The 24,204-nt window shown below is 43.6% G+C and overlaps 2 protein-coding genes across 3 annotated transcripts in view; one reads left to right on the forward strand and one right to left on the reverse strand.

Moving 5' to 3' along the window:
- Positions 1-8,474, reverse strand: part of sdhaf3 (succinate dehydrogenase complex assembly factor 3) — a 32,658-nt gene extending 24,184 nt beyond the window's left edge. Inside the window, 1 exon segment of the mRNA XM_072575449.1 lies at positions 8,221-8,474. Coding sequence (XP_072431550.1) covers positions 8,221-8,427 — 207 coding nt within the window. The 5' untranslated portion in view covers positions 8,428-8,474.
- Positions 8,475-8,622: 148 nt separating this feature from the next.
- Positions 8,623-24,204, forward strand: part of LOC140480503 (cytoplasmic dynein 1 intermediate chain 1) — a 279,676-nt gene continuing 264,094 nt past the window's right edge. The window contains exon 1 of one of the 2 annotated variants that reach the window (XM_072575444.1): positions 8,623-8,776. The gene's annotated coding sequence lies outside the window, so the exon portion shown is untranslated. The remainder of the gene's footprint in view (positions 8,777-24,204) is intronic. The other variant, XM_072575448.1, reaches the window with a different exon arrangement.

The following is a 24,204-nucleotide window of genomic DNA, read 5'->3' on the forward strand; positions in this document are numbered from 1 at the left end:
GACTGAAACACAAAGAGAACAGAAGACAGAATAATAACCTACCAAAACCTAACAGATCATCCTAACTTAATGATATTGGTCCAAATACTTGCAACAATCCCCATAAACACACCATGGCACAAAAAGTAAGATCAAACAAAGGTTCTTACAGTCTGAGAGAGATCTCTGAGAGACCTGCTTCTTTGGCTCCAGCAACTTCAAAACACTACTGCTAAAAACCAAACCAGAGAAAAGCTGAGCTGGGAGAACTAGCCACTCCCCTTTCATTGCATAAGTTTTTTTTCAAATATTTGAACGCCTGTTGCCTGAGGCAATATCTGTTAACTATACTCAAACTGGCCCTAAAACCTTCAACTTAGATTTTTCAGAGTCTGTGTCTTTTAAAACCCCATTGAAAATAAAGCAAAGGACAACATAACCTTGTTAAAGGAGCAGCTTTGTCACAGAAACAACAAGAATAGAACTCCCCGTTCCTCACCTTGCACCCAATTAATTTCCAGATACAGGCATATTATTTTCTGCCATTTCTGCCACCTACAATCAGACTCCACCACCAAAGATATATTTCCTTCCCCACCCCTATCTGCATTCCGCAGGGACCGTTCCCTCCATGACTTCCTCTTAGGTTCGTGCCTCCACCAACCTACCCTCGTCACCTGGCACTTGCCTTGCCACTCTACACTGTGAACCTCCCCCTCACCGCTGTCCAAGGCCCCAAAGGATCTTTTCACATCTGGAAGACATTTTTCTGCACATCCACCTACTTCATCTATGGTGTCTCTCTATGTGGTCTCCTCTATATCAGGGAGACAGGACACCAACCAACAGAGTGTTTCAGGGAACATCTTTTGTACACATGCACTAAACAACCCCACTGCCCCGTGGCTTATCACTTCAACTCCCCAAGGATATGAAAGTCCTGAACCTCCTCCACTGCCAAACCAAAGCCACCCACCGACTGGAAGAAGAACGCCCCATCTTCCACCTTGTGGCTTTTCAACCACACAGCATCAACATTGACTTCACTCGTATCCAAAATTTCTCCTCCTCCCTCACCTCATTCCAGATCCAACCCTCCAATTCAGCACTGCCTCTTGACCTGTCCATCTTCCTTTCTACCTATCCACTCTACCCTCCCCATCGACCTATCACCTTCCCAGCTATCCTCCCCCCAGCCCCAGCCCCAGCCCATCCCCATCCCCACCCTCCTATTTATCTCTCGGCCCCCTTCCTCCTCCACATTCCTGATGAAGGGCTTACGCCCAAAACATTGACTCTTCTGCTTCTTGGATGCTGCCTGACCTGCTGTGCTTTTCCAGCACTACACTGTACGACTCTGACACTCCAGCATCTGCAATCCTCACTTTCTCCAAAATGAACTGTCGGCCTGAGTCTGACTTTGGTGGTAAGTAAGGTGTTGGAAATGATTCTGAAAGATAGGATTTATATGCATTTGGAGAGGCAAGGAATGATTAGGAATAGTCAGCATGATCTTGTGTGAGAGAAATCATGTCTCACAAAAGTTGATTGAGCTTTTTGAGGAAGTAACCAAGAAGACTGATGAGGGCAGAGCAGTAGACATTGTTTACTTGGACTATGATAAAGCCTTTAGGAGAAAGTGAGGATTGCACATGCTGGAGTACCAGAGTTGAAAAACGTGGTGCTGGAAAAACACAGCAGACCAGGCAGCATCTGAGGAGCAGGAGAATCGACGTTTCGGGCATAAGCCCTTCTCCAGGAATGAGGCTGGTGTGCCAAGCGGGCTGAGATAAAAGGTAGGGAGGAGGGAATTTGGGAGAGGGGCTCTGGGAATACGATAGGTGGAAGCAGGTGAGGGTGAGGGCGATAGGCCAGAGAGGGGATGGAGGCGGAGAGGTCATGAAGAAGATTGCAGGTCAAGAGGACGGTGCTGAATCCGAGGGTTGGGACTGAGAAAAGGTGGGGGGAGGGGAAATGAGGAAGCTAGAGAAATCTGCATTCATCGCACGTGGTTGGGGGGTTCCTAGGTGGAGGAAGAGCACCTCATCGCATCGTGTGGCCAGGGTCTGGTGATGGAGGCAGTCAAGGACCTGCATGTCATTGGCGGAGTGGGACGGGAAGTTAAAGTAGTGACGGCCGTCGCCGCAGCCACTTCCGCCCCCAGTGACGGCAGTCGCCACAGCCACTTCCACCCCCAGTGACCCGCCCCGGAGTGGCCGTTGCCACAGCCACTTCTGCCTCCAGTGACATCACTCACCTGCTCAAGGACTACACCGCCCCCACGTCAATCTCTGCCCCCACAACAAACTCCGCCTCCCAGCTCCAGCCCCACGCCAGGTCCTAGCTCCCAGCCTTGCCGTATTTTCACTATCCCTCCAGACCTCCCCCTCTCTGAGGATGAACAATCAGTCCTCAGCAGAGGCCTCACCTTCATCCCCCTATGCTCCCGGATCAGTGGGTTCGACACGCGGCTAGGTATCGAGCATTTCTTCCGCCACCTTCGCGCCTACTTCTTCAACAAGGATTCTCGCCCACCCTCCGACGACCCCTTCTCCTGCCTCCAATACACCCCACGCTGGCCTCTTACCCACCCTCGATCTCTATATATCCAACTGCCGCCGCGGCATTGACGGCCTCAACCTGTCCACCCCTCTCACCCACTCCAACCTCTCACCCTCACAACACGCATCCCTCCACTCCATCCCAACCTCACCATCAAACCGGCAGATAGGGAGGCGCAGTGGTAATGTGGCACACCGATCTTTACACCGCTGAAGCTAGACGCCAACTCGCGGACACTTCCTCCTACTGCCTCCTTGACCATGACCCCACCTCACACCACCAAACCATCATCTCCCAGACCATCAATAACCTCATCACCTCAGGAGATCTCCCATCCACTGCCTCCAACCTCAGAGTCCCACAACCCCGCACCGCCCGTTTCTACCTCCTACCCAAAATCCGACTGCCCCAGCTGACCCATTGTCTCAGCCTGCTCCTGCCCCACCGAACTCATCTCTGCCCTGTCCCCCTTAGTCCAAGAACTCCCCACCTACGTTCGGGACACCACCTATGCCCTCCACCTCCTCCATGATTTTCGCTCCCCTGGCCCCCAACGCCTTATCTTCATGATGAACATCCAGTCCCTATCCACTTCCATCCCCCATAATGATGGGCTCCAAGCCCTCAGCTTCTTCCTCTCTCGCCGACCCAACTAGTACCCTTCCACTGACACCCTCCTTTGACTGAACTGGTCCTCACTCTTAATTTCTCCTTCCAATCCTCCCACTTCCTCCAAACCAAAGGTGTTGCCATGGGCACCCGGATGGGCTCCAGCTATGCCTGCCTCTTTTTTGGATATGTAGAACAGTCCATCTTCCGTAGCTACATCAATGATTTTATTGACGCTACCTCGTGCTCCCACGAGGAGGTTGAACAGTTCATCCACTTTACTAACACCTTCCACCCCGACCTCAAATTTACCTGGACCGTCTCAGACTCCTCCCTCCCCTTCCAAACCTCTCCATTTCTATCTCGGGTGACCGACTCAACACAGAATTTACTACAAACTGACCGACTCCCACAGCTACCTTGAGTACAACTCCTCCCACCCTGCCCCCTGTAAAAACGCCATCCCATATTCCCAATTCCTCCACATCTGCTCCCAGGAGGACCAATTCCACTACCAAACAACACAAATGGCGTTCTTCTTCAAAGACTGCAATTTCCCCTCCGACGTGGTCGACGACGCTCTCCATCGCATTTCCTCCACTTCCTGCACATCCGCCCTTCAACCCCGCCCCTCCAATCGCCACCTGGACAGAACCCCACTGGTCCTCATCTTCCACCCCACCAACCTCCAGATACATTGTATCATCCTCCGTCATTTCCGCCACCTCCAGACAGACCCCACCACCAGGGATATATTTCCCTCTCCACCCCATCAACATTCAGGAGAAACCACTCCCTCCACGACTCACTCGTCAGGTCCACACCCCCCACCAACCCAACCTCCACTCCCGGCACCTTCCCCTGCAACCGCAAGAAGTGCAAAACTTGCGCCCACACCTCCCTCCAAGGCCCCAATGGATCCTTCCATATCCATTGCAAATTCACCTGCACCTCCACGCACATCATTTACTGTATCCGTTGCACCCGATGTGGTCTCCTCTACATTGGGGAGACAAGCCGCCTACTTGCAGAACGTTTCAGGGAACACCTCTGGGACACCTGCACCAACCAACCCAACTGCCCCGTGGCAGAACACTTTAACTCCCCCTCCCACTCTGCCAATGACATTCAGGTCCTTGGCCATCTCCATTGCCAGACCCTGGCCACACGACGCCTGGAGGAACAGCGCCTCATCTTCCGCCTAGGAACCCTCCAACCACACGCAATGAATGCGGATTTTTCCAGCTTCCTCATTTCCCCTCCCCCCACCTTATCTCAGTCCCAACCCTCAGATTCAACAAGAAAAAGGATGATTCAGGACCAGGAGGTGTGTAACTTGGGGAAGGAGTAGCATGGGAGATGAGGTAAAAGAGGAAGCAAGAAAGGCAGCTGAATACTCCATTTCCTTACAAAGTCATCCATAAGCTCCTCACACTTGCTGACATGAGAGTGAAAGAAACAGAGAAAAGGAATTTAAGGAATTGTGATAGTGAAGAAAAGCTAGGGAATATCTTTGCCCTTCAGGAAAGTTTTAGAGTACTGGAAATAGTTTTAATAGAAGGAAAAAAAGACCTTTGATATTTTTAGCAGACAGTTAAGTCAGATGTTCGACAGGTACATTCAAGTTTGCACTACTTGAGATATAATTTAACAAAGATGGTGACCATACCAGAAGGAACAACCAGGGTTAGAAAGGGATAAGGCACAGACAGGCGTTAACCAGATTAGGAGGAGAATGCAAGATGATCAGGACCATGCTGTTATCAAGTAGTGATGAGAAGTGTAGCCAGGTGGTGATTCTTTAATATGGGGCAAGACACTTCCATATGGGAGTTCATGCTTAGCGAAAGCCAGGATATTATCCTGCACAATAAGATGCATTGTAAGTTCTCTGTGACTGAATAACATTCTGGAACAAAATGGGGAAGCAGGAAGACAGTGAATGAAACGAAGCATAATAATTTTTTTATATAAAAAAAGTTAATTATTTAAACAATGAGGGAATGAGACTACTTTTGACAATGTAATCCCATGAGAGATACATTTCTAAAGAGTACGGTTGACAGATGCTTTTTACAGCCATTGAAAGCTTGCTCTGTCACCTGCTGGATTTTCGTGTCATGACATAATACGAGAAACAAAAAAATCAAAGTGCTTCAGTGAAGAATAACAATGCATGTCACCAATGTCACACAAGTCCCATCTAAAATTGGGTAATTTGTAACTTGGAGAAAGTGAGGACTGCAGGTGCTAGAGATCAGAGTCGAGAGTATGGTGCTGGAAAAGCTCAGTATGTCAGGCAGCATCTGAGGAGCGGGAGAATTGACGTTTCGAGCATAAGCCCTTCCAACAGGAATTTGTTGCCAATCACAGAATCCTTTAAAAAGAACCTTAGAAATTGCATTTTCTGATGACCAATCGCACATTCTGATTGAGGTTGGTTCACATACCAACCTCAAATGCGAGATTTCACCTTCCTCGGATATTCCCTAACCCAAATTATTCCCATATTTTCTCCTTGCATTTCATATTTTCAGCAAGTGCAGTATTTGGGATTTGAGTAACATCAACTTTGCAGATGATCTATTTTACTTTTCCTGTGAAAAAACAGAATTGTTACAGCAGTTTGTGTGCGCAAAATGTGAAAGTAAAATGTTTCAAGATCTTAGTTTTAAGCCCTATGAGTGAATTAATTGCTGTGGGATTCCTAGCTCCTGAACTACTCTTGCAGCCACAGCATTTACTTGGCAAACAGTATCTGGTCAGCAATAATATGTTCAGTGACATTCAGTTTGGGTTCCACGAAAGCCATTCACTAGTTTGGAGGAGAATTTCTAGATTGTGGTCCTTCCATGCATCTGCTGCTCTTGTCCTTCTATGGTCGTGGTCATGAGTTTGGAAGGTGCTGTCAAAGGATCTGTCAAAGGTGCAGTTTGTCTGGTGGCTGGTACACACTGCTGCTTCTGAGCATCAAAGTGGGTAGTGTTTGTAGATATGGTACAAATTAGTGAGGTTTTCTGTCTTGGATAGTGTCAAACGCCTTGATTGTTGTTGGGGCATCCAGACCAGTGGGGAGTCTTCCATGACAGTCGAGAGTGTGTTGCTGGGAAAGGCAGGTCACGCAGCATCAGAGGAGCATCAGGACTCCTGATGAAGAGCTTATGATTAGATTCCCTACAGTATGGAAGCAAACCCTTCGGCCCAACAAGTCCACACCGACCCTCCGAAGAGTAGCCCATCCAGACCCATTCCCCTACCTTATATTTACCCCGACTATGGGCAATTTAGCATAGCCAATTCACCTGAACTTTGGATTGTGGGAGGAAACTGGACCACTCGGAGGAAAACCATCCAGACACGAGGAGAATGTACAAACTCCATATTGACAGTCACCCGAGGCAGAACTCAAACCCGGGTCCCTGGTGCTATGAGGCAGCAGTGCCAACCACTGAGCCACCGTGCCACCCCAGTCGCGCCAAAAACGTTGATTCTCCTGCTTCTCGGATGCTGTCTGACCTGCTGTGCTTTCCCAGCAACACACTCTCAACTGTGATCTCCAGCATTTGCAGACTCCACTTTCTCCTAGTCTTCTATCACAGTCCTGATTTGTGTCTTGTAGATGGCGGATAGGCTTTGGGGAGTCAGATGGTGAGTTACTCATTGCTATATATGAAAACAGTCTCTGATCTGCTCTTGTGGTCACTTTATATGTAGATGGCTAGTCCAGTTCAGCTTCTGGTCAATGGGAACCCAGGATAGTAACACCACTGAATGCGAAGGAGGTGCAAGGGTTAGATTTTTCTCTTATTGGAGAAGACCATTATGTGGTGCGAATGTTATTGCCACTTATTAACCAAAGCCTGCATCTTGACTAGGTCTTGCTGGATTTAGATAGCAATTTGTGTCATCCTCAATTATCTAAGGCATCTGAAATGATGTTGAACGTTGCACAGTGAACATCCCTGCTTCTGACCTTAGGATGTAGGTAAAGTCATTGATGAAGTAGCTGAAATTGGGCCTAGAACACTATCTGTCACAACAGGGGCTCTTGTGGCACAGTTGTAGTGCCCCTACCTCTGTGTCAGGAAGCCTGGGTTCAAGTCCCATCTGCTCCAGAGGCGTTACAACATAGGGCTGGCAAATCAGCCTCCCTATCACTGGATTCACAACACAATAATGTTTAATAACCTTACTTTGGACCAGGACATCCAGGTTCAGGTCCCACCTGCTCTAGAGGTTAATTGCTGAATAGAAGATATCTGTTGAAAGATAATACTTCAGTCCCTTCACTCATTTGTACCAGTTAGGAAATGAGAAAGCTCTTGGACAGCTGTAATGATTCTGATCACTGTTGCGGCACAGTGATATTGTCCCTAACTGTGAGCCAGAAAGTCTGGGTTCAAGTCCCACCTGCTCAAGACATGGGTCATAACATATCGGGACAGGTTAATTCAACAATTCCCTGAGTAACTCCCACAGAAACCATCTTCATTTGTGCCAGGTGCAACCCAAACAGTGAAATGCTTGCCACCTGATTCCCATTGACTCAAGATTTGCTCGGGCTCCTTGATGCCACATTCAGTGTAATGCAGCCTTGACGTCAAGGGTTGTCACTCTCACCTCACCTCTGGAGTTCAATTTCTGTCTTTGTAATCAATGTTTGAACCAAGACTGTTAATGAAGTCAAGCCCTGGGAGGACCCGAACTGAATGTCAGTGAGCAGGCTATTGCTGAAGTTCCAGGTGATAAGATGGGGATGGATTTGACTGCTCTGTTTGCACAAGAATATACCTCGTCTCTTGTCCTTGAGGAGGTGCCGGTGTTGGAAAAAGTGAGGAGGACTGTAGATGCTGGAGATCAGAGTTGAGGGTGTGGTGCTGGAAAAGCACAGCCGGTCAGGGAGCATCCGAGGAGCAGAGGACGCCGGTGTTGTTAGCCTACATTATGCATCCAGTGGGCCCGGACGGGGGGTGAGGGAAGATATGAGGATCAGTGCAGTTCTCTCTCACACCGTGTGGCCCAGGAAGACACCCGGCGCTCACCGCCCGCTTGCTTTGTGCATGCTCCTACCTCCCACTCCTTCAGGAACCTGTCCGCCTCCTCCACTCCGAGCCCTTTGCTCCTCCTGAACTCCTCGCGGACGTAACGGTCACCGATCGCGCGCAGATCGTCAGGCAGCAGCCGGTGCGCGAGCAGGAGCCGTTTGTACAGAGCGCGCACCTGCGCAGCCGCAACCCCAGCCGGCGCCATCTCGTCTCCCTGGCGACTAGCGACCATATCCTCACCGGAAACACCCGCTCTCGGATACTTCTACACCTCAGGTACGGCACATATATTCCTCCGAATGTCTGGTCTATGCAAGGACCAGAGTGGGGACGCTGAATCAGAACGTACCTCTGCCACCTCACACCTTTTTTTCCTTCGGACTACTCTAAATAGAAACGAATGCAGTGATAAATGTCGCCTTTTATAAAATGTGTCTTACTTCTTGACATTTTTTTTTGTGACAGTAGATCCGGCAGGGGTTTCTGCTGCTAGTCGGATCATTGATGCTGTTGCACGAGTTGGACCTTGATTGGATGTTGCTGTAGAAACGACATCGCCTTCCCTGGCGGGGTGGGTCAGGGTAAGAGTTGGGCATATCATATGCAGCCGATTTACAAACATATAACTTAGAAATAAAACATACTGGATGCTGACAATGTGAAACAGAAACTGCACGGAGGAGGGCTATCTAGTCCATTGAGTTGCTGCACACTTAACAGACTCTTCCACAGCCTCTAGCCATGTAAACCTTCAGCTCAAATATTTTTTTAAAAAGTATTGGGGATTTCTGTGACTATCACCCTTTCAAGCAGTGTATTCCTGATTCCGCCACTGTCGGGGGCCAAGGAATCCTCAAATTGTTATTTGTTGCTCTGTTGATGGAAGCAGGCCGTTGCAATCCAGTGTCTAGCCTCCTTGCACCTCATCTAAAACTCATCTCAACCTTCTTTATTCCAAAAGTAAACCCGCAGAATATCCAGACTTTTCTCAAAGCTAGGGGATGTCCTTAACGAATACTTTGCTTCAGTATTCACTAGTAAGAGGGACCTTGTCATTTGTGAGGACAGCGTGAAACAGGCTGATATGCTCAAACAGGTTGATAAAAAGAAGGGTGTGCTGGAAATTTTGAAAAACATGAGGTTAGATATGCCCCTGGGCCAGACAGGATATACCCAAGGTTTCGAGGGGAAGGAGAGAAGAGATTGCTGTGCCTTTGACGATGATCTTTGCTTCCTGGCGTAGTACAGATGATTAAAGGTGGCAAATGTTATTCCCTTGTTCAAGAAAGGGAATAGGGATAACCCTGGGGATTATGTCGGTGGTGGGCAAATTATTGGAGAGGGTTCTGAGAGACAGGATGTATGATTATTTAGAGAAGCATAGTTTGACTAGATATAATCAGCACAGGTTTGTGAGGGGCAGATCATGCCTCACAAGCCTTAATAAATTCTTTGAGGATGTGACAAAACACATTAATGAAGGTAGAGCAGTGAATGGGAGGGATTTGGATTTTAGCAAGGCGTTTGATAAGTTTTCCAATGGTAGGCTCGTTCAGAAAGTAGGCAGGCATGGGAATTTGGCAATCTGGATACAGAATTGGCTGGCCCATAGAAGATAGAGGGTGATAGTAAAAGGAAAGTATTCACCTTGGAGCTCATGGCCAGTGGTGTTCTGCTGGGATTTGTTGTGGGACCTCTCCTCTTTCTGTTTTCTATAAATTACTTGGGTGAGGAAGTGGAAGAGTGGACTAGCAAGTTTGCCAATGGCGCGAAGGTTGGTGGAGTTGTGGATAGTGTGGGGGCTGTCGACGGGACATTGACTGGATGCAGAGCTGGGCTGAGAAGTGGTAGATGGAGTTCAACCTGGAAAAGTGTGAAGTGATTTATTTTAGAAGGTCAAAATTGAATGCAGATTACAGGGTTAAAGGCAGGATTCTTGGCAGTGTGGAGAAACAGAGGGATCTTGGGGTCCACCTCCATAAATCCCTCAAAGTTGCCACCTGAGTTGATAGGGTTGTTAAGAAAGCATATGGTATATGGCTTTCATTAACGGGGGATTGACTTTCATAGTTTCATAGTAGTTTTATAGTAATAGAAGCAGGAGTAGGCCATTTGGCCCATTGAGTCTGCTCTACCATTCGTCAAGATCATGGCTGATCTATCCATTGTCTTAGCTCCTCCTACCTGCATTATCTTCATAACTCTTAATTCCCTTACCATGTAAAAGTTGACGCAGCTGTGTCTTGAATATATTTAATGAAGCTGCCTCTATCGCTTCCTTGGGCAGAGAATTTCATAGATTCATTACTCTCTGGGAAAAACAGTTCCTCCTCACCTCTGTCCTAAATCTACTCTTCCCTAATCTTGAGGCCATGTCCTGTAGTCCTAGTCTTACCCACCAGTGGAAACAACTTGTCTGCCTCTATCTTTTCTATCCCTTCCATAACTTTATATGTCTCTATAAGATCCCTTCTCATTCTTCTAAATTCTAGCGAATACAGTCCCAGGCGGCTCAACCTCTCCTCGTAGGGTAACCCTCTCATCTCTGGAATCAACCTGTTGAACTTCCTCTGCACTGCCTCCAAAGCCAGTATATTCTTCCTCAAGTCAGGAGATTAGAACTGCACACAATACTCCAGGTGTGGTCTCACCAACACCTTGTACAGTTGCAGCAGAACCTCCTGCTCTTAAATTCAGTCCCTCTCACAATGAAAATCAATATTCCATTTGTCTTTCTGACTACCTGTTGCACCTGCAAATCAACTTTTAGTGATTCATGTATGAGCATTCCTAAGTCCCTCTGCACAACAGCATGCGGCAATCTTTCACAATTTAAATAATACTGTAACCTAATTTTACTTACAAAGTGAATAACATCACATTTACTAACATTGTACTCAGTCTGCTAGACCCTTGCCCACTCACTTAACCTATCTAAGTCTCTCTGCAGGCCCTCCACATCCTCTGCACAATTTGTCTTTCCACTCAATTTAGTGTCTTCAGCAAACTTAGATATGTTTCATTCTGTCACCTCTTCCAAATCATTTATATATATATATATGCGGGCCCAACACCAAAACCTGCGGCATCCCGCTCACCACTGATCTCCAACTAGAGAAACACCCATTAATCCCAATTCTCTGTTTTCTATTGGTTAACCAGTCTTCTATGTGTGCTAGTAAATTCCCCGCAACTCCATGCATTCTTATCTTATGGATGAGTCTCTTATGTGTCACCTTATCGAATGTCTTCTGAAAATCCAAGTATACAGCATCCACCTGTTCCCCTCCATCCACTGCACTTGTTACATTCTCAAAGAATTCCAGTAACTTTGTCAAACTTGACCATCCCTTCTGAATCCATGCTGCATCTGCCTGATGGAACCTTTCCATCCAGATGTCTCACTATTTCTTCTTTAATGATAGCCTCCAGCATTTTCCCGACCACAGATGTTAAGCTAACTGTCCTATAGTTACCTGCCTTTTGCCAACACCTTTTTTTAAACAGTGGTGTTTATAAGAGCGGCAAGGTTATACTGCAGCTCCATAAAGCCCTATTTAGACCTCACTTGGAAGACAGGCATTGTGTTCAGTTCTGATCACCTCATTATAGGAAGGATGTGGAAGCTTTAGAGATGGTGCAGAGGAGATTTAATAGGATGTTGCCTGTACTGGAGGCCACGTCTTATGAAGAAAGGTTGGTGGATCTAGGGCTTTTCTCATTACAGCGAAGAAGGATGAGAGGTGATTTATTAGAGGTGCACAAGATGATGAGAGGCCTAGATACAGTGGATAGCCAGAGACTTTTTCCCAGGGTGGAAATGTCTTATCATGAGGGGGCATAATTTTAAGGTGAATGGAGGAAGCTTTAGGGGAGATATCAGAGATTGGTTCTTTACATAGAGAGTGATGGGTGCATGGAATGCACTGTCAGCATTGGCGGTAGAGTCAGATACATTAGGGACATTTAAGTGACTCCTGGATAGGCACATGGATGATAGTAAATTGAAAAATATGTAGGTTAGTTTGATCTTAGAGTAGAATAAAAGGTTGAGGGCTGAAGGGCCTCTACTCTGCTGTACTGTTTTATGTTCTATTTCTTTTTTTAACGTTCCTTAAACATCTTCATAAGGCTCCCATGAAACATCTTCATAAGGCTCCCGTGTACCATCTTCAGTGCGGTCATATCCTTCCTGTAATGTGTTGACAAAATTGCAAACATTATGTTATTTGCTGCCTAACTTTACACAGTTCTACCATAAACTACCCATTCTTATATTTTATGCCTATGCCAATAAAGAAAATAATTCCATGTGGCCTTTTAACTGATTTATTTACTTGTCATTTTACTTTCAGACACTCCAGTGTCCCTTTGCACCTCTACACCTTATCTATTCGAACATTTATTATGTTTTCCCTTGCTTTGTTTGCCATCTTAAAATACATTACATCACAGTTCTACAGAATAAGTGCTACCAACAGATCAGTTGAGGGCTGTCTTTCTGCAATCTTCAGCTTTCTTTTCCCTATTTACTCTGTATGACTGATCATTGTAAAATTTATTTATGGGATGTGTCATTGGCACATCCAGCATATATTTCCCATTCCTAGTTCCCTTTGAGCAATATATAATGAGATATCTTCTGGAACTGCTGCAGTCTCATTGGTGCAGGGATGCCCACAAAAATTAGATTATGTATTCATTCCACGAGGCTTCTCCATCACATTTAAGTGGTGATTCCATCTTTGTCTGTTATCTTTCAGCTTCATATTGGACTGGGATTGTGATGAGGTGGTATCACGTAATATGCTGTGGTTTGTGTTTGAGGACTACGTTGAGGACTGAGTCTCAGTTGAAGTGCTTGATGAGCACCACTCTAAGTGGGCTAAGTCTGTGGTGCTTGGGGCATAGATGGGTCTTAACTACTAAAGAATATAAGCACACCACAGCTATCAGCAACTTTCTTGATTTCCTGTGCTCTTTTCATACCATCTGTTCTTCATGTCATGGGTCTTTTGTTGGAATTTGGCCTTCACTTGTCTGTAGACAAGCATCTCTCTCCTTAGGTCATTGACCTCCTTGAGATGCTGAACTCAAGCACTCCATTGCAAGTTACATGCAAGTTGTCTACTTATATATAGTTTCAAATTAAACAGCCTAAGCTTAATCGTTTCATGAGAATCCAATTTCAGCAAATTCTTAATTAGACTACCCTTTCAATGCAATCTTTGAAAGTAAACCTGTTCAAACCTCGCAACTACAGAATTTTAAACTTAAGATTTTCTTTAATGTCAACTACAAACCATAATCTAAATTAGGTTTGCACAAATGACACATTCTTACCTAGCAAATGCAGACTCAATTCAGATTCCTTTTTAACTCATTGAAAGAATGAACACCTATAGTTCATCAGTTGTGACTTTAATTATCATAGGTAGAAGAGGTGATCACAAATCTGATCTTCAACTCTTACACTACAGTTGGTAATTTAAGAACTGCTTTCAAAGAAAGTATCTGGCCTCAAATATTGCTCCTTTGTTAGATCTTGGGGTGACACTTCTCTCTGCCTTCATTGCTCAGGCCATCAAGCATAGAAGTTAGAATGTCATGTTGAAGTTGTGCAGGATATTGGTGAGGGCATCTTTGGAGTATGGTATACAGTTCTGGTCACCCTGCTACAGGGAGGATATTATTTAATTGGAGAGGGTTCGGGAAAGATTTGCAAAAATGTTACCAGGACTGGAGGCTTTGAGTTTTAAGGAGATGCTGGATAGGCTGGGAATTGGCCTTATAAGACCATAAGACATAGGAGTGGAAGCAAGGCCAATCGGCCCATCAAGATCACTCTGCTGTTTAATCATGGCTGATGGGCATTTCAATTCCACTTACTTGCACTCTCTCTGTAGTCCTATAGAGAATACCCTGTTTATACAGATCACCAGGCATTATTGTTTGGGAGCAGAATAGGGAAGGTAGGTACCGCAACCCTTCATGGCCCGAGTTTCGAAAAGTTTAAGGAAGTGGTCAGCAATTCCCCCCCCCATTCAACTTAAAATCACAGAGTCCCAAAAACTCTTTGAAAATAAAAGGACCCTTCCCACCCCCCCTTCCCTCAGTACCCCACACTTATCTTGTTGCTGAAGAACTTGATCTTGGGAGTTGGGATGAGGTGGCTGTTAGTGGCTTCCCAGCTGCACAGGGCAGCAGAGAGAGAGGGCACAGACAGTCCAACAGCCTGCCACCATTCATGCTAGTACTCAACAGGGTCCTAGTGCCCCAATGCACTGAACCTTGGAGAAACTTAATTTTTGTTAATAAGGTCTTAATGTTCCCACCCTTCTTACATGCCATGACTGCCCCACTGACACTCTTTTACTAGTCAAAGAATTGACTAAAGTGCATCAAAGCAGTCGCACTATAACTTTTCGGCCTTATAGAGGTTTATAAAATTGTGAGGGGTACGGATAAGGTGAATAGCAAAATTCTTTACCCTAGGGCAGGGGAGTTCAAAACTAGAGGGCATATTTTTAAGGTGAGAGGAGAAAGATTTAAAAGGGACCTGAGGGGCAACATTTTTAGACAGAGGGTGGTTCATATGTTGAATGAACTGCCAGAGGAAGTGGTAGATGCAGGTACAGTTACAACATTTAAAAGATATTTGAACAGGTACATGGATAGGAAAGGTTTAGAGAAATACTGGCCAAACGTAGGCAAGTGGGACTCGTTTAGTTTGGGAAACTTGGTTGATATGGGTGAGCTCAACCAAAGGATCTATTTCTGTGCTATATGGCTCCATGACTCTGTCGACTCCATCTCTTGTATGCAGTAATGTCCTGACAATTTTAAGTCTGTATTTTGTTGTAGATTTGTTGCATGTTTTAACACAAATTTCTCCCCTCATCATCACCTCCTTTCCATAAGCAGATTATAATTTAATTTTTTTCCCTTTTTTAAACGGTGATGGTGTTTTCCTCCATTTTCTTTTGTGATGGAATCTGACTTCATAAGGACCACAAAAATGCTATTGTAAAGTTAAACTAGATGTAAGGATAATTTTACACATGCTTAGATATCAGGGTGAGGGTACTTTCCAACACAGGAAAGAATGCAGTTGTTGTGGGTATGTTCGCCGAGCTGGGAATTTAGTTTACGGATGTTTCATCCCCTTTCTAGGTGATGTCCTCAGTGCTATTGATGTTCATCTATGTGGATTGCTAGTCGCCTGCCTGTTTGTCCTATGTAGTGTTTTGTGCAGTCTCTGCATGGAATCTTGTACATCAAATTTGTCTGGCACATGATGGATAAAGGGTCTTTTGTTCTGGTAAGTTGTTGTCTGAGCACGGTTGTCGATTTATGAGCTGTCAAAAATCCGAGTGGTTGGAGGAGTCTGGCTGTCAGTTCTGAGATTTTTTTTATATATAAGGTGGAGTGGTTAGTGTGTTGTGTGATGGCATATCTTTGGTGTGTTGTCTGTATGCCAGGCATCTGCAGATGAAGTTGCGGGAATACCGTTCTTGGCAAAAACTTTGGAGAGGTGTTCTTCTTTTCTTCACAGGTCAGGAGTGCTGCAGTCTGTTGTAGCCTTTTTGAATAGAGTCTTAATGCAGCTTCTCTTTTATATGTTTGCACACCAAATTCCTAGCTCAGTGAACATGGTAGAAAGAACACAGAATGGGGAATGCACAGCAAAAGTGTACAGAGAAATCCCACACACAGACCAGATCCTGAACTTTAATAGCAACCACCTAAATACACACACATTGATGAACATCAACTAACTAGTAAATGTCACGACCAGCTATCCCTATTATCTTTACACGCAGATGACAAGAACCACAAATTTGACTGGGACAACACAACAATAATAGGACAAGCCAAACAGAGGACAGCCAGAGAATTCCTGGAAGTTGGCGCTCATCCACGGACTCCTTCAATAAATACATTGACATAGACCCAATATACTGACGACTGCAATGAACAATTGGAACTGGCAACTGGAAGCAGCGGGAACAAAACCAAATAAACTCCAATTGACACATAACAGCAGCGCTTCACGGGAGGATACTCAGCATTGAGGATGTTACGTAGAGAAGGAATGAAATATCTGCAAACCAAATTCCCTGCTCGGCAAATGTCCCCATAACAACTGCAACTGGCACCCAAGCTACAAATCTTTACACAAACCTTGAACAGGAGAGATCAAATTGAAAGGATAAACAGATTGTTCCATTTGCAACAACTTAGTTCAAAAAAACAATAGAGAGATATGAGTTTATCAATATCCTTGTTTTTAAGATGAAGTCCAAAAGTCCAAAGCTGGAATTCTTTTGTGGACGTGGTTGAGTGACTAGCCAGCACTTCATGAGTCATAGACAGTTTATTCTCCTTATAAAATCTGTTCAAAGATAGTCTGAGAGATATTGCTGAAAAGTAACTTCTGAATTGCTGATTTGATGAAAGCTCGTTGATCACTTGCACAGGATAGAAGGGAATAGCAATTTATTGTCACATGTACTTTACAAAAAGATACAGTGACAAATTTTATAAGTCACCTTACCATGGTGCCTGTATTAATGATATAAGTCATAGATAAGAAGGAAAAAAAAGTAAAAATTAAGGTAAAGTTGATTTCCGATCAACTTCAGGTAAAAACAATGACTGCAGATGCTGGAAACCAGAGTCTAGATTAGGGTGGTGCTGGAAAAGCACAGCAGTTCAGGCAGCATCCGCGGTGCAGGAAAATCGACATTTCGAGCAAAAGCCTTTCATGAGGAAAAGAGGCGGATGAAGGGCTTTTGCCCGAAACATCGATTTCCTGCTCCTTGGATGCTGCCTGAACTGCTGTACTTTTCCAGCACCACTCTAATCTAGACTTGGATCAACTTCAGTCTGGGGAAAGCCAATTAAAATAATGAACATCGGAATACCCGGAAGCCACCACCGAAGAAGACTTCCATATTGGAATGAGACCTCCACGCTGGGACAAGATCGCCAATGTGACTGCCATACCAGATCAAGATCGTCATGCTGGGACGGGACCACCCGCCAGGTTGCTGGAATACCCGGATTGGGACCTCCACACCAGAACACATATACAGGTTGTTGACTGCTTTTTATAGACTTTTCCATTGTAGCCTGGAGTTACAAGTTTTGGTATTGTCAATAGATGAATGATCAATGCTGCTGACCCCTCAACTGAGTATTATTTTAAAACTGCATGGTTAAAAGGCAGGTGGATACAGCATTGTGACAGACTTGTAACTGAGTCTTTGTGAAGGGGTAGAAACAGTTACCATTGATCGGTGTGCTCTGTAAATAACCCACTGCCTGTATGTCATCCTGCTACCACGCCCTCCGCCCTGTTGAAGTAACACAGGCATACAGGAATATCAAGAGGGACGAAGGTTCAAAATCTTACCTTGTGGTTCTGTCCGTCTCAAGACACCAATGTTCCGGGCAGCCGCTGACACTGTCTGATTGTAACTATTCGTTTGGATCCTGTTGACTATGCCAATATTGTCGTTCCATTCCCCCCCACAGTCGAAGTAAAATGCTCAGAGACACAGCATAGTTTTACTTCCTTCATCTTCATTCTGGGTCCTGGAGGGAGAGAGAGAACGATCACCCACATATAAAGAGACATGAATTCTCGGTCTTCTCTGGAATCGCAGTTTCTTAATGAATTATTTAGTCATTTTAAAGGAAGGAGCATCCAGATAAGGCAACATACATATTGATTGGGTGACCGTTACAATCAGCAAGCATCAACAGTAAAGATTAAGCCATCTGCTGTTACACAATGAATGTTCTTGACCTTAACTGGCTTCACATAATAAATATTTTTTCACCTTGTTAAATTGACCTTACATACTGAATTCTTCCAATATTGTTAAATGGCTGTACATAATGAATGCTTTCCCACCTTGTTAACCCATTACTCTTGCCTCCAGCACCCCATTGTTAACTGTATGTTCTTATCTGATCTGATGCATGCTCAGCTGAACCTCTTGTTTCAAAAGCTCAGAATTTAACTCTTTCCCTACCTGCTTATACCCTATACACATTCTCATGTAGCCCATCTTAAAGATTGCATATTTTCGTTAATACATCTTATTAGAAGTTAGGGATAATTTGTACTTTTATTGTGTAGGGTTTCTACTCAAAGAACATTAGACAGTTTATAGCAGGAACATTCCCATTCTACCAAGTGCACATGAAGCAGTGATTGTCTGTCTGACTTCTGAGAAGTGTCTGGAGGGTTATTGCTAAGTCCAATCATCTGATTATAGCCATCTTTGTCTGGCTGTTTAATGTCTTTATAAAACTGCCCCAAACAAAGATATGTATTAAAGTTGTTTTTTTAATCTGTTTGTGACAACATTATCATTCCTGATTTGTCCTCCTCATTAGACAGCATAATGGCATCTATCATTAACAGTAACAAAATCCACTTCTTTGCTGCAATTAGTTTGTTCCATTAGTCCCTATTCTGAGTGGGGCTTGTAAGTGACATATGAGCACAATCAATAGTAATCCAAAATTGCAAAGTACCTGCTTTAATTGAATTTTGTCACATAAACATTGAATGAGCAGAACGGTGGCACTTGCAATACATATGCACAACACAACTAATTTGATGTACTTGGCTTTTTCTGTTACCAGGTGTTACTATGCTATTGGAAATATCACATTTCAATAAAAGTGGGTCTAATGAATAATATGCACAATTAATTGTTTTATGTTGTTTTACTTTTTGCACAGCTGTTAGTGTTTTTATCCCTACCTAAGTAGCTTGTACATTCAAGTCCATGTTTAGGTCTTGATGCTGTAGCCTGGGATGATACTCCTGAACAGTACTGAGTGACTACTGTATCTTGAAGTCCTGTCCTTTGGATGAGAAGTTAAAATTGAGGCAGTAAATTGTCTAGGGGCACTGACCACAAGCATCTCACATCCATGGATTGGTATCTAACATGTGTTAGCCTCTCTGAATTCTTATGGCACATCTTTCAACCAAGTTAAGGATGCTTCTGTACTTCAGTGTTGCATCTTGGACTGCACTGGCAACTACCATTGTAACGCTGCTGCAAGGACACAGTTCAGTGACACACTCTCAGTTCATAGACTGAACCAGTCTGCATCTCAGGCCTGTTGGCTTGTTGTCCTGGTGCTTACTCACTATGAGCCTACCAAGATTCCAGCAATACCACTGTCTTGCATTATACTGCCATGCCTGGTCTTTTTGTGCTTGATTCCTCAGCTATAAATACTAAACTCATAGTCCTGCTGTATTGCTGTTTAGTTCAGATACAAAGCCACAATGGTTGTCAGCAGTCCTTGGTCATGTCAAAGGAGATAGTATTCACTCAGGAGTCCTGGCACAGTAAGTCAAGGACAGTCTCTGATAACAGACCATGGATTTGGACACAGTCACTTAGCCACTCAGTGGTCAGAGTCTGGATGATTTACACATTAAGGGTGATAAACTGAATGTCAGGCACTCCATGATCCATCTTGACTCTTTCTGCACTGTTATTTGTCCGCTTGGAATGAGAGAGAGGAAGATGAAAGTGGGTGGTTCAGCTATTAATATTGGTGCAGATAGACAGTTGTCTCCAACAAGTGAGTAGACAGTGTAGAGGGCATGCAGTGAGCAGTGTTGAGATTGGGGTCAATGAGACCAAGAGGGGAAGGTGTTTTAGTCATACTGATAGTGATTGAGCTTGAGCTTTTGATGAGATATGGGTACAGGAACAGAGATAGAGTGTAAGGTATCAGAGAGAAGATAGTGACACTTGCGCAGGCAGAATGGAAAAGCCCAATGACCGAGAGTACTGGGCATTCCTGCAGAAGGCTGAGACTGCACTGGCCCAGGTGGCAACCTCAGACCAGGCTAGCATAGTCTGATGTTGTGGCCTCCTCTCCTGGTCCTGAGGAATGAAGATATCCCACCTCTGCAGCACCAGCAGAATCTCCAGGACCCCGCCTGAAAAGTGGACCATTTTTCCATTGTCTGCTATGTTTGGGGGGCAAATGTCAGGAATTGTGCAGGGCAACTCTGAACTGATGGTGTATAACACAATGTGTACTTAAAGATAGCACTGGTGCCAGAGATGCCAATTAATTCTGGAATATTCCACGTGGCAAGTTGTTCTGGGATTGGCACATGGCAAAATTGGATTAGAATCAGATGAGGGGAACATTCTGGGGACAGGATAGGTATTGAATGAGGCCCGTTCAGGAAGATACAGTGAGGTAACTCACTATGCCTTGCAATGACAAAAAACTCAACTAAACTGGCACTTAGCCAAAAAAGGTAAGACTTTGCCCAGATTTTAAATATGAATGTTTTGGGATGCATATGAAAAACACATTCTAAGCTTCAAACTATTATTATTTATTACGTATGATATTCTTTTATTACCTTGCATTAGTTTCATTGGGATTTAATGTAGGTTTTCAAAGATGGATGGGAGTCATAAATTACAATTTTTGATTTTTAGCCATCTTTCAGGGTGAATTGTCATTGGGAAGATTTTTGAAATCTTCTTTGCATTGAACAAATTAATTTTGTTCTCAACACTAATGTCTTTAACACTTTCATTTATATAATAATAGATTTCAAAATGGATACCTTCCACTTATAAGAGGAAATTATCAACTTTAGAGAATGCTCATTAGCGGTCTTTTGTCAATTGGGTCCGAGCTCTGCGCTAGCTAGAAACATCAGTATTTCCTGGATATAATATTTATTTTTCAAAATTATTTTGTGTCTACACTAATTTGGTAAGGCTGTAAGCTTCTCTCAATTGGCCCATTTGCACTACACAGTAAATTTAGAATGTCAGAGTGACTATTAATACTCAAGACTGTATATACATGATTATTCACAAGTTGCAATTCAGTTGGGAAGCTTTACAAAAATGTAATCATTTCTGGTATATCTATTGCCAATACACTATAACAGGCTGTCAGTGTCATTATATCATCATTCTGTGCCTACATTATACTAGAAGTGGAACTGGAAGCAGTGCCCATGTTATGTTGGGTCGCCCTTCACTTCCTCTCGCTGCCCACCTTGCTGCTGGTTGCTCTCCTTGCTGTGCTATTGGTTACTTGCTTTGCTGCTCCACTTGACATCCCATTGACCACTTTCTGGCTTCTGGCCATCCAGCTTGTTGTTTCCATCACCCTCCTGCTGACTGTCCTACTAGGAGTGAGGTAGTGGGTGAGGTTTCAAGAGTTTTTCTAAGAGCTCCTGTGGGTCAAAGGTATTCTAATTCATTTCAGGGGCATCAGGTAGCCACACAAAATAAATTTTAATATTGAAGCCATTATACATGCTATGGCAACAAACAAAGCAAATTATATAAAGGAAGCCATATGTAACTTTATGTTTGTGGTCAGAAATTTCCACACTATTTATCAGTTTATTGATTGCCTTGTACAACAGCAAGCATTTGCATTTATAAATGACTGTGATTTGCTTCCCAGGCCATGATGATATTTTCACAAGTTAGTGTTCTATAATTCTGTACATGTTATCATAAATGTTATCAAAGTGCCACTAAACAGTGTTAGCCACTAGTCACTTTTGATTAATTGATAATCTGGATGTGGATAATTGCACTTCTGACTATTAAATTAAACATGAGTACAGTATGTGATCTCAATATTCTCATTAAAACAGTTTTTTAAATGTTGAAGTTCAACCTTTTCTGTAATTCATTTGATGAAAACCAATGTACAAGTATTTTTTCCTGTGTCTTTGTGAGTTAGTAGCTGATTGGTGGAATATGTTCACATAGAACTGCATGTGAAATGTGTTTTGCCTATATTGTGTGGGCACATATAAATAATCTTCTAATAAAATTAATGCATATGGCAAAAGTTGTGGTGCCATCGCCAAATCTGTGGCTAATCAGCAATGTCAGTTAGGCAACAATACTTTGATATGGACTTGGTGCCAATGTAATATAAGATCTTCTGAATTTAAAATTGTACATAAAACCTCATGTATCCAAATTATACCATGATAAATTTTTCACAATTATAAATGGCTAAAATAAGACTCAGGCTTCAGACAAATATGAGCTCGAATTAAAGTGAATCATTAAACTGATTCAGACTCTTGCTAATTTCATGAGCTTCTGCTGAGCTATGCTTTAATATGTACCTTACTGTCTAAATAGGAATCATGGCATGCAAGTTAATACCTATATCTAAATGTTCTGATGATGCCTTTGTTACTGAGAAATCATGATAAGATAATTTGAAGGTCTCGAGAGGATACATGAATGACTGTTAAGAGAGGATGTGTGAATGGCCGTTAAGAAATCAGGCCATACATTGATTTGGAGATGCTGGGGTTGGACTGAAGTGTACAAAGTTAAAAATCACACAGCACAATGCATTATCTGGGTCAACATGACACCTATTGTTAAAGTTCACTTGAGAATGTAACTTTAAAACAGTTCTGGAATTTACATATGAAAGAACTGAAACCAACATGCCCATTCTAAAAGATGGGAGATTTAACAAGCAATCCAGGTCTTTTTCAATATATAAATTTCAGTTATATCACACTGTAAACATTTGCCATAAATTCTGTGTCCTATGATGTTATACTCCACAACCACCAATGAAGGAGCAGCGCTCCAAAAGCTAGTGCTTCCAAATAAACCTGTTCGACCATAACCTGGTGCTGTGTGATTTTTAACTAAGGTCATACATTATTCATGATCTCATTTACAAATCCCCACATAGTAATAAATTGCAAGTATCATGAAATGCAATTCATTATCTGATTGCTCTAAAACAGTACAGTAATTCTATTGCTTAACTGCTCAGGCAAGATGTTGCTGTGCAGCTACAGTCAACATCTTCAGAGTAATAATTGCCTGCTCATATTGTGATCATCAAAAGATGTATTGGCATGCAAGAGGATAAATAGATCTTTAAGGCTTAGGGAAGGTTACATTGTCCTTATCCCCATCACAAACTCTATATGTAGCCATCAGTTCCATGCAGATGACAGAGACTGAAGCAATCTTATTTAAATTTCTGACCACATATCCAGATATACATATGCAGAAATTCACCAAGGCTCAATAGGCAGCACTTTCCAGTTAGAAGAACAATGGCAGCAAATACATGGGAACTTCCAGATGATGGTGTTTCCCTCCAAGCCACTCACCATCCTGACTTTGAATATATATATATTCAATCTCTCAATTTTTTCAGTTCAGATTGTAAGTTTACTCGCTGGCCTTGTAAGTTTGTTTTCAGACATTCATCACTGTGCTAGGTAACATCATCAGTGAGCTTCCCTTGAAGTGCTAGTGTTCTGGGTCACTTTCTATTTGTGTTTCTTGATCTCTTAATGTGGGTGATATTATTTCCAGTCCTTTTTCTCAGAGGTTGGTAAATAGGGTCCAAAGTGATGTGTTTATTTATGGAGTTCTGGTTTGATTGACAGGTCTCTAGGAATTCCCTTGACTGTCTCTGTTAGCTTGTCCTAGGATGGATGTATGGACCCAGTCGAAGTGGTGTCCTTCTTTGTCTGTGTGTAAAGATGCTAGTGATAGCTGGTCATATCTTTTGGTAGATAGTTGGTGTTCACGTATCCTGGTGGCTAGTTTCCTGTCTGTCTGATGTATTATATGTTGCAGTTCTTGCAGGGTATTTTGTAAATGACATTCAGTTGCTGGTTGTTAGTACAGGGTCCTTTAGGTTCATCAGTAGCTGTTTCAGTGTGTTGGTAGGTTTGTGGGCTACCAAGATGCCAAGAGGTCGGAGTAGTCTGGTAGCAACCTCAAAGATGTCTTTGATGTAGGAGAGAGTGGCTAGAGTCTCTGGGCCTGTTGTGTCTTCTTGTTTGGGGTTTGTTGTTTAAGAATCGGTGGATTGTGTTTATCGGGTATGTATATGGTGTATAGGTATTCAAGTGTATTCAAGAACAACAGGTACCTGATAAACACACATCCAACCCTCCAACTTGGCACCACCC

This window comes from Chiloscyllium punctatum, chromosome 8, assembly GCF_047496795.1.
Source record: "Chiloscyllium punctatum isolate Juve2018m chromosome 8, sChiPun1.3, whole genome shotgun sequence".
Classification (NCBI taxonomy): domain Eukaryota; kingdom Metazoa; phylum Chordata; class Chondrichthyes; order Orectolobiformes; family Hemiscylliidae; genus Chiloscyllium; species Chiloscyllium punctatum.